General features: G+C 37.6%; 1 protein-coding gene across 3 annotated transcripts in view; it reads right to left on the reverse strand.

Moving 5' to 3' along the window:
• The window catches only part of LRCH3 (leucine rich repeats and calponin homology domain containing 3), a gene marked incomplete at both ends in the record, with an annotated part of 105,263 nt that overhangs the window by 74,961 nt on the left and 18,580 nt on the right, over positions 1–11,722 (reverse strand). For all 3 annotated transcript variants that reach the window (XM_080695901.1, XM_080695902.1, XM_080695900.1), the window contains 2 exons: positions 3,088–3,214; positions 4,493–4,637. In XM_080695901.1, coding sequence (XP_080552027.1) covers positions 3,088–3,214; positions 4,493–4,637 — 272 coding nt within the window. The remainder of the gene's footprint in view (positions 1–3,087; positions 3,215–4,492; positions 4,638–11,722) is intronic.

Genomic DNA, 11,722 nt, shown 5'->3' on the forward strand with positions numbered 1-11,722 from the left:
CCTGGGTTCCATCCTTAGACCTGCTTAAAAAAAGGGGGGGGGTGGCTTGGGGTATGTAGTTCAGTGGTAGAATGTCCCTGCGTTCAATCTCCAGTACCACAAAACAAAACATACTGAAATTCTTCCTACACAAAATAATATTTAAAAAGACTACTTACCAAAAACTTCATTAAGTTTCAGACATTGTTTTAATTTCCCCAAAATATTCTTAGACAAAACAATACAATTTTCACTTTTCCTACTAATTACTGACTGAAACAGAACTAGAAACTAGAGTTTTAGTTCAATGCTAAAGGCATTCAAGTACTAGAAGGGTTCTAGAAGTTTTATAAAGGGGAAAATATTCAGTCTGAGCCAAAAGGCTATAGCAATTTATAGCATATCACTCAGAAATATATATGATAAAAGACAACAGTTTACTTTCACTTAAAGATGAAGGGAAAGTCGGGCGTGGTGGCGCACGCTTGTACTCCCGGCACTTGGGAGGCTGAGACAGGAGGATCGCGCAGGTTCGAAGCCAGCCTCAGCTACTTACTGAGGATCTCAGCAACTTAGTGAGACCCAGTTTCCAAAAAAATATAAAATAGGGCTGGGAGTATAGTCCAGAGGTAGAAAGCCTCTGGGTTCCAGCCCCAGTACCACCAAAAAAAAAAAAAAAAAAAAAAAAGATGAAGGGAAAACAGGAAAGAGGCAATATTTATTTATCAGGTAAGAATTACGACTTTAGGATTACTACTTTGTCAAGAGCTCCTTGTGTGACTGAGAGTATCAGTTAACTTTCTTTTAGAAAACTAAAAGAAAGCATCTTCTGAAACATATCTGTCTTTGGATTATTTAGGACTAAGCGGAAAAACAAAGTTTAAATAATTAGAGAACTGAAAATGGAGTATAATTTAGAACTAGTTCATATTATTAACCCAATCTCAAAAAAAAAAAAAAAAGCGGACACACATACATTTGAGGCCTTATATTCCTAGGTCTAATTGGCTTTAAAACAATAATATAAAAATCTAGGCTTAACTGGGCATGGTAGCACACATTTGTAATCCCAGGACTGGGAAAGCAAAGACAGGATTTTAGGTTCTCAGACACCCTCAGCAACTTAGTGAAACAATGTTTCAAAATAAAAGAATAAAATAGGGTTAAGGGTACAGCTCAGAGGTAGAAGGCCTCTGGGTTCCATCCCTAGCACCACAAAAATAAATTAAATAAATAAATAAAATCTAGGCTCTACCTTTAATATGTCTGTTAAATTTTACCTGTAACCTCTTATTTTCAAAATCCACTTTAAAAAGTGATCTAGTTTGTCTAATTAGATTTACATTATGTGTTATTACTTTTTGTTTATAATTCTCTTTGTTAAACTTAACTATACTCCTAAATCCCAATGAACACACTTGTATTTAACCATTTCAGAAAAAGAAAAATGGGCTTTAATGTTAATGTGGGCTGGTTTCAATTTCTATTTTTATTTTATAACCTTGAGCAAATTACTTAACCTGAGTGCTAGTTTCATTGCTATAAAATAAAGATAACTTTAAACCAGGCATGGTTGTGCATGCCTTAAATCCCAGGACTTGGGAGGTTGAGACAGAAGGGCCACGGGTTTGAACAGCCTCAGCAATTTAGCAAGGCCCTCATCAACTTAGTGAGACTGTTTCAAAATAAAAAAAATTAAAAATAGGTCTGGGAGTGTAGCTCAGAAGTAGAATGCCCCTGGGTTCAATCCCCAGTAAAACACACACACACACACACACACACACACACACACACACACTCACTCACTCACTCACTCACACTCACACTTTAGTAATCAGCTTAAATACTGTGATGACTAAACAAGAAATCTTATCCCTAGACTCAGAACATAAATACACAAGAGACAGCTTCATCCTCTCTCCCCCACCCTGGTACTGGGGATTGAACCCAGGGTCATTCTACCTCTGAGCTACATCCTCAGCCCTATTTTTTAATTCTTTATTTTGAAACAGGGTCTCACTAAATTGTGGAGGGCCTCACTAAGTAGCTGAGGTTGTCCTCAAACCCACAATCTTCCTGTCTCAGCCTCCCAAGTACTGGGATGATTTGCATATGCCACCATGCATAGTGAAAGACAGCTTCTTATAATTTTCAAGGAATGGTAGGTAAAGTTTGAGTTAATTATTTTTTGAAAATACATGGCAATAAAGTATACTTTATAGATGGAGATAGATTCTAAAGATAGTATGTAAGGGAAAAAATAAAACTAAAGAAAGAAGCTGAACATTTATAGTGTCTATTCCCCCACAGGTTGAAAACTGAAAATTAAAATACTGGTAGTATTAACAGAATTTAATTTAAAAACTTAAATGTATTACTAACTTATATCTCAAAAGTTTAATAATATAGAAATTACACAACACTGGTTAGGACATAATTCTAATGACATTTTCTCATTTTGTGTGGACCTATTAGACTTACACTTTAGGCTTTCTTTCTTTCTGGTAGTGGGGATTGAACACAGGGGCATTCTACCTCTGAAATACACCTCCAGCCCTATTTTTTATTTTTTATTTTGAAACAGAGTCTCATTAAGTTGAGGAGAACCTCACTAAGTAGCTGAGGTGGCCACAAACCTGTGATCTTCCTGTCTCAGTACTATAAGCATATGTTACCATGCCTGGCAGTTCTTTCTTCTTCTTTTTTTGGTGGTACTGGGTTGGAACCCAGAGGCTTTCTACCTCTGGGCAAATACTCCCAGACCTATTTTATATTTTTTTATTTGGAAACAGGGTCTCACTAAGTTGCTGAGAACCTCACTAAGTAACTGAGAGCCTCACTAAGTAGCTGATGCTGGCTTCGAACCTCTGTGATCCTCCTGTCTCAGTCTCCCAAGCGCAGGAATTACAAGCGTGAGCCACCACGCCTGGCTTCTTTCTTAATTCTATGTAAAACAGTTGATTACTGATCATTCAATAAAGCTTCTTTGTCATCACTGGAAAACAACTCACAAACACATCTTAGTAACAAATCTTTACCATATAAAAAAATAAATACAATATGACTACGTAGACACACTAGACAATCAAAAATAAAATATTAACTTACAAGTTCCGTCAAATGTCTAAGATGTCCAATTTCTTCTGGAAGTGAGACCAATTTGTTATTACTAGCAATTAAAACTTTCAATGGTAAATTACACAAGTGTACTGGCAATGTTGACAGTTGGTTCCGACTAAATGGGCAAGTAGAAAAAGAGGAGTCAGCGCCTGCCATTGACAAAAAAATTTCCATCTTTTTCATTCTAGATTTAAATATAAGTCTCCCAAGGGATAAATAGGATATTACATTTGAGTTCTAGCCTTCATCTCAGCAGTTGTCAGCTTTCTGGTTTTAGGCACAGCTCTGAGCTTACAAATGCAACTTATCAGAGTCCACATCCTTAAAGTAAGGATTTTATTTTATTTATTTTTATTTCTATTTTTTTGTGGGTCTGGGGATGGAACCCAGGGGCATTTGACCTCTGAGCTACACCCCCTGTCCTATTTTTTATTCTTTATTTTGAAACCGGGTCTCACTGAGTTGCAGAGGGCGTCACTAAGTAGCTGAGGCTGTCCGTGAACCGTGATCCTCCAGGTCTCAGCCTCCCGAATGCTGGGATTACAAGCGTGCGCCACCACGCCCGGCATGTTTAAAGTAAGGATTTTAATGTTTTCTCTACGTATCTTACAGGGCTCGTATACAGTAAAACTCCCGTGTAAAGGATTTATGCTATATGAAAATAACATCATTATTTTATTAAAATAAAACTTATATAAGAAAAAATAAGGTGAACATATCATCTTTTCCTTTACTCTTGAAGTTAAAAACCTAAAATATGTAAACTCTGCAACAAAACGATTACCTATAAAAATATTTTCCGAGTATATTTTATGACAAAAGTAAAACGCATTAAGAATTTGACTAAAAGCCTGGAAAAACAGAAGAAAAAGATCAACTGCAATTATATAGCTTAAATGTAACATTTTAATAAATTTACTTTATACATTTATAGTTTCTTCTATTAACTTTCATAGCAAAATAAAACAAATAAAGTCCTAAGATGTAAAAAAAGTGGGGATGGAGTTGTATAAATGCATTTATAGATTCATATTAATATTGAAAAAAACATAGTCACAAGAAGCAACTGAAGTAATTTCAGATCTACTATGCTAACGAGAGCTCATTGAAAATGTAATTGGAGAATCAGTGATACAAGACTGCTGCAAGCTTATTAAGCTAATGGCTAGTAGGGTTTATTAATTATTGCAAAGCCAGAGATAAAAAGAGAACCTAGAGCAACATAGAAAATAGTGCTAATGTATCCTAGGGACATGCACAAAAGGTGCTGTGATGTAAATATCAATAACATGCTAATGGTCAGAGATGAGAAAATTGATTAGAAAGAAATGACAAATTAAAAAGACCATATAAAACCAAAACTTAAAAAAAGGGGGACAGACAATATTCTTACCTAATATTTAAGAATGTTAGAGCTTGCAAGTTTAGAATAGCCTCTGGAATATACCGAATACAATTTTGGTACAAGTTGAGATTTTCAAGGGAAACAAAGTGACATGCTTCTATAGGAATTTCTGAGAGGCGATTTCGTGACAAGTCTGAAAAAAAATTAAGTTTAAATTTAGTTCTTGGAAGCTGGGCATGGTGGCTCACTCCTGTAATTCCAGTATTTGGAAAGCTGAGACAGGAGAATTGGAGGTGTAAAGCCAGAGGGAGGTAATTTAGCAAGACCCTCTTTCAAAATAAAAAAATAATAGGGTGGGATGTAGCTCAGAAGTAGAATGCCCCGGAGTTCTATTCTCAGTCACACCCACACACACCCCCACACACACTCAGTCCATGAAACTTATTTTATTGGAATGTTAAATTAATAAGTAAGTTTTGTAATTATTTAAACTCTTCAGGGTTCCTACTATAGAGACTGGCTCAATATAAGTATCCAAACATTTATTAACTGACTGAATAAGCTATTTAAACATATGCCTCTAAACTATCCGAAGCTGGTTTTGGATCTGTGATCCTCCTGTCTCAGCCTCCCAATTACTAGAGTTATAGGTGTGTATCACCATGCTTGGCTATGCTCTACTTTTAAAAGGCAAAAAATATGTATATCTAAATATTTACATTAAAATATTTAAATTAGCTTCTTTATCCTTGCATGAAGTAAGTAGAGAGGTTACTGTATCTTTGTGTCACTAGAGTATGTCATTCTTGATAATACTGGTATTATAATACCAGTATTGTTATACAGGCCTCTTAAGTTTCCCTTTCTGTGTCAGTGTAATCAATCTTGTGTTGTTTTCCAGAATGCAAGCTCAATTGAGATTTGCCACGCCCTGTAAAAAGCCACTAACTGGATCTTAAACAACTTTTCAATTAAGCTCTTAAGTTACTTCTATGCATCATATCTGTTTTTCAAAAGCCATTCTCTTCTTCTAACTCTATCAATATAAACCAATGATTTTAACCTTTGGTATATAGCCTTTGGGACTATTGATTTGAGAAAAAATTTAGTACCAGGTAGTATCATGGACATTTCAATTAACTAAAATAAATAGTTTAATGAAAAAAGTTTGTCATTTCTTCTGCAATAAAAAAATTTTACTTACAAAATTCTTTATTTACAAAATCTTGTTCTCAAAGTTAGTCATTTCAAAGGTACTTAAGTTTAAAAAGGGAAATTTTAAAAAGGGTGAGAGAGAGAGAGAGCCAGGCATGGTGGCTCACGCTTGTACACTTGTAATCCCAGCATTTGGGAGGCTGAAACTGGAGGATCATGTTTCACAGACAGCTTCAGCTACTTAGTGAGGCCCTTCATAACTTAGTGAGACCCCTGTTTCAAAATAAAGAATAAAAAATAGGGAAGAGGGTATAGCTCAGAGGTTGAATGACCCTGGGTTCTATCCCCAACCCCCCCCCCAAAAAAAATGGTGAGAGAAAGAGAGAAACACATGCACACACACAAATATAACATATATAAATGTAAAAAGGAAGAGGAGCAGCCAGGCATGGTGGCGCACGCTTGTAATCCCGGCACTTGGGAGGCTGAGGCAGGAGGATCGCACAGGTTCGAAGCCGGCCTCAGCTACTGAATGAGGTTCTCAGCAACTTAGTGAGACCTTGTTTCCAAATAAAATATAAAATAGGTCTGGGAATATATCCTGGAGGTAGAAAGCCTCTGGGTTCCACCCCCAATACCACAAAAAAAAAAAAAAAAAAAAAAAGAAGAGGAGCATAAGATTGATCACTCTAGGATCACACTTCAAAGTTTATCATTAACATTATTTTTTTTATCAAATTAAATGCATTTATGCTGGGCATGGTGGTGTACACTTGTAATCCCAGTACTTGGGAGGCTGAGACAGGAGGATCACAGGTTTACAGCCAGCCTCAGATACTTAGTGAGGCCCTCTGCAAATTAGAGACCTTGTTTCAAATTAAGAAAAAAAAAAAAAAATAGGGCTGGGAAAAAATTACATCATTTGAAGGGAAATGGATGGAACTGGAGAACATTATGCTAAGTGAGATTAGTCAATTATAAAAAGTAAAAGTTGAAGCTGGGTGTGGTGGTGCATGCTTGTAATCCCAGTACTTGGGAGGTTGAAACAGGAGGATCTGGGTTCGTGGGCAGCCTCAGCAACTTGGCGAGGCCCTGTTTCAAAATAAAGAATTTAAAACTTAGGCTAGGGGTATAGCTTGGAGGTAGAATGCCTCTGGGTTCAATTCCAGCACCACAAAAATAAATAAATAAATAAATAAATAAATAAATAAATAAGTAAAAATCTGATACTCTCCCTAATATGTGGAAGCTAGGGAGAAAAAGGGTCATAGGAGGAATGGAGAAACCATAGATGAGCAAATAAGGTGACCTGAGGGGGATGGGAGGAAGAGGGAAATTCCCTAATGTACATGATGCACATTCACAAACATATCAATCACTACGCCAAACATGGGAGGGAGGGGGAGGGAAAAGGGTGAAAATGGGGAAAGGTTAAGTGAGTGATGTGTGCTTGTATACTTCTACCATCTTGTACTTCATTAAGATGGATGACTACAATGCACACACACACACACACACACACACACACACACACACACACACACGACGCCTGGCGTGGTGGTGCATGCTTGTAATCCCTGCACTTGGGAGGCGAGACAGGAGGATCGCGCAGGTTCGAAGCCAGCTGTGCTGGCGTAAGAGACCCTGTTTCAAAAATATAAAATAGGTCTGGGAGTGTAGCCCGGAGGTAGAAGGGCTTCCAGAAACCCCAGTACCACTAAAAAAAAAAAAAAAAAAAAAAAAAAAAAAAAAAAAAAAAAAAAGGTCTGGGGATGTAGTTCCAAGGTAGAATGCCCCCCTGGGTTCAATTCCTAGCACAGCAAAAAAAAAAAAAAAAAAAAAAAAAAAGTATGCACTTAAGGGAGATATTGTGATTGGATATATATATATATATATATATGTATATATTATATGTATGTGTGCATATATTATATATGTATGTATATCTATGTCCCCACACAATGTAGAATGATTAAATCAAATGAATTGACATATGTATCACTTCACACACACACACACACACACACACACACACACACACACACACACATACCCCAAGCATGTTCTACCACTAAGCTACATCTCTAGGCTTTTCTGGGACAAGGTGTCTCACTAAGTTGGCCAGGCTGGCCTTAAACATACCATCCTCCCATCTCAACCTTCTAAATAACTAGGACTACAGGCATGTGACACTGCACACTGTCTATGGTGAGGCATTTAAAATTTACTCTCCTACCTGATTCTGCTGCTGTATTATTATTATTATTATTATTATTATTATTGCCACTGGACATGGAACCCCCAGGGGCCTTCTACCTCCAAGCTACACCTCCAGACCTATTTTATATTTTACTTGGAAACAGGGTCTCACTAAGTTGCTGAGAGCGCACTAAGATGCTGAGGCTGGCTTCAAACCTGTGATCCTTGGTCTTAGCCTCCCAAGTACTGGGATTACAAGCATGCATCTACCACACCCAGCCTTTCCTAGTTATTTTGAAATATGCATTATTATTATTTAGTTATCCCATCACAAGGCAAATGTTTAGTGAGTTTGGACATTATGAGGGTAAAGACTATGATTTTGTTCAGCTAAGTATACTGTACAGTTGGCACAGAATTCATAGTAGGTCTTCAATATAAAAAATGAACAAATAAATCTCAGCTACTCAGAAGGCTGAGGTAGGACAATCCCAGGATCGAGCCCACCCTCAAACAACTTAGTGAGATACATTCTCAAAATAAAAATAAAAAGGACTAAGGGATATAGTTCAGTAGTAAAGGGTCCTTGGGTTTAACTGAAGAAGAAAAAAAAAACTTTTTTTTTTTTTTGTATGTGTGTGGTATTGGGGATTGAATCCAAGGGCATTCTACCTCCCAGCCCTATTTTTTAAAATTTTTATTTTGAAACAGGGTCTCACTGGGTTGATTGGATTGGAGTCTCACTACTTGCTGAGGCTGACCTTGAACCTACAATCCACTTGTCTCAGTCCCCAAGTACTGGGGTACAGGTGTGCACTACTACACCTGACTAAAATTTATAGGCTTTTCTAAAATCCATCTCTTATGTTTCATCAATAAACTAAATAATACACAAATCGTAGCAACAAAAATTCAAAGCATTTTTGAATTTCAAATCTCAAAAATTAGTCTTAAAATTGCATAACAGAGACTTATTTAAATCCTTTCCTTTCTAATCCCATTTCTCCTTGCCAGAAAGAAAAATGTTAAATCTCAGTAACTAAGCTAGGAAAACCTAGGTTCATTCCAGTCCAAACACAAATTAATGTTTTCAACAGTATGGTATTTACTAAGAAAGGCTAGCACTCAAAAGTCTATGTTCTTCTAATAACTCCTTCAGGCCATCCCACACAATGACATCATCCTTACCAAATAAAGCCAATTATACAACACACACACACACACAGTACCATCACTTTCCATGAGAGCAGTTACTGCTATGAATGTAGAAAAGGACAGAGATTATAACAAATAATCTACTGAGAGGTTTTTTAACAATGCACAATATAAAATTTAAAAGGATATTACAGAAATGATCCCCTTTAACACAAAAAGAAATAGTAAGCGTAAACTACTAAAAATACATTCGATATGATATATGCTAAAAAACAAATTCTAAGGTCAAGCCCTTAAAGTATTCCATAAAAGTAACAATTTAAAATATCAACCAATAACTAATAAACCACAATTATACTGTTCATGGTGCTTCTCATAGGCTAAAGAATATCAAGCAGAAAGAAAAAAAGCTGCCTTTCAATGAAGACATTTTGATGACAATTGTTACACTTCTGAAACTTTCTCTTTAAATTTGTCACATTATTAAAGCACTCTAGACTTAGGTTTTCCCCTTTTGTTTTCAATCACTATGCCATTCCTATTAAAATTTTGGAGAGATAAAATGCAATAAAAATAATTTCATTTTAGAGCCAGTATGGTGGCACACACTTGTAATCCCAGTACTTGGGAATCTGAGACAGGTTCATGGCCAGCTTCAGCTACTTAGTGAGGCCCTCTGCAACTTATTGAGAACTTGTTTCAAAATAAAGAAAAAAAAAATAGGTCTGGGTATGTATCTGAGATAAAATGTCCCTGAGTTCAATCTCCCAGTAAGGGGAGGGGGCGGGGGGGGGGATCATTTTAACCTTGAAGGTGCATTTCATTTTCAAAGTAATTTTATTATTAAATTACTTTATCTTTTTAAAATTGTTTTTAATTTTAATCGAAGCAACAAATAAACAAATAATTTCTATATTGTAATATCAGGGATCGAACCCAGAGACATTCTACCATTGAGCTATACTCCTAGCCCTTTTTATTATATTATTTATTTATTTACTTATTTGCAGGACTAGGGCTGGAACCCAGGAGCATTCTACCTCTGAGCTAATATTTCCAGTCCCCCCCCTTTTTTTTTGTGGTACTGGGAGTAGAACCCTTCTACTACCAGGCTACACTCCCAGGCCTATTTTTATATTTTTTAAATTTGGAAACAAGGTCTCTTAAGCCAGCGAGGCTGGCTTCGAACCTGTGCAATCCTCCTGGTCTCTGCCTCCCAAGCGCAGGGATTACAAGCATGCACCACTACGGCAGGCCCCGGTCCTATTTTTTAGTCTTTATTTTATTTTATTTATTGGGTGGTATTGGGGTTCCTTCTACCACCAGGCTACACTCCCAGACCTATTTTTTTTTTTAAATATATATTTTTATTTGGAAACAGGGTCTCTTAAGCCAGCACGGCTGGCTTCGAAACTGGAGCGATCCTTCTATGATCTGCCTCCCAAGCACGGGTCTTTATTTTGAAACAGGGTCTCACTGAGTTGCAGAGGGCCTCACTAAGCAGCTGAGGCTATCCACGAACCCCGATCCTCCAGTCTCAGCCTCCCGAATGATGAGATTACAAGTGTGTGTGACCACGCCTGGCTTCCCTTTTTATTTTTTGTTTGGGAACAGGGTCTTGCTAGTCACTTATAATGTCACTCTGTTGCTAAGGCTGTCCTCTAATATGGAATTCTCCTGTTTCAGCCTCCCAAATATGGGGATTAAAGGCATGTGACAGGACACCTGGCCAATTTATACAATTTAAAAAGTATTGAGTACCTTGAGTTTTTATTATTTTCCCAAGTATCCCAGAATTGGAGCCAACATCTCTAAGTTGGCAACCCAGAAACACCATGGGTAAGGACAAAACCAGAGACAGACAAAGACACACACACACACACACACACACACACACACTAAAAGCTGCAACAAAAGCCTGCTTTCTTTAGCCAAAAGATCAGGAAAGGGGCAGCTTAACAAAACAGAAACTTTTAAACAATAGCTGTTCTACTCCAATCAAATACCCCAGGAAGCTCTTGTGGCTTCACTCCCAGTCAGACCTGCAAAGGCTGAGTGGGAGCCTAATCTTCCACCCTTGTCAGACTTTAACAAGGTGTTTCAGCTCCCTCCCTTGGTGTCAGGGCAAACCAATTAGGGAGCTGGGGAGATTTGGTAATGAGGCTAATGTGGAGACCTTCTGGGGAGCCTGGGATTCCACCTCTCCTCAGCAGTAATGAGGCATCCTCTTGATGAGTGTTGCTAGAGAAGGTCAGGACTTTTACCACTACCCAGCAGTAACATCCTCTGCCATTGTAGTGTCAATGGCAAGATATGGGAAGCAGTAATGACAAGCTTCTATCCCTTCCAGCCAGGGAGGTACCAGCGGAGGCCTACTTAGGAGCCAGTACTGCTGTCCCTGCCCAACAAAAATAGGCCTTACTGCACACTCAAGTGTTACAGAAGGCCAAGTGGAAAACCTAGATATCTACATCCTTCTGGCAATTATGAAGTAGCCATCTTCTCCCCAGCAACAGTAGTGCCAGAGAAGATTAAAAAAAAGACAAAGCATATATAAAAATAACCACAGCAACTATATGCTATCTATAAGCAACACACTTTTTTTTTTTTTTTTTGGTGGTACTCGGGTTCCTGGAAACCCTTCTACCTCTGGGCAACACTTCCAGACCTATTTTTTAAAAATATTTTTATTTGGAAAGAGGGTCTCTTAAGCCAGAAAGGCTGGCTTTGAACCTGCAAGATTCTCCTGTCTCCGCCTCCCAAGCACCA

The sequence above is a fragment of the Muscardinus avellanarius genome (assembly GCF_963383645.1).
Source record: "Muscardinus avellanarius genome assembly, chromosome: 5".
NCBI lineage: Eukaryota > Metazoa > Chordata > Mammalia > Rodentia > Gliridae > Muscardinus > Muscardinus avellanarius.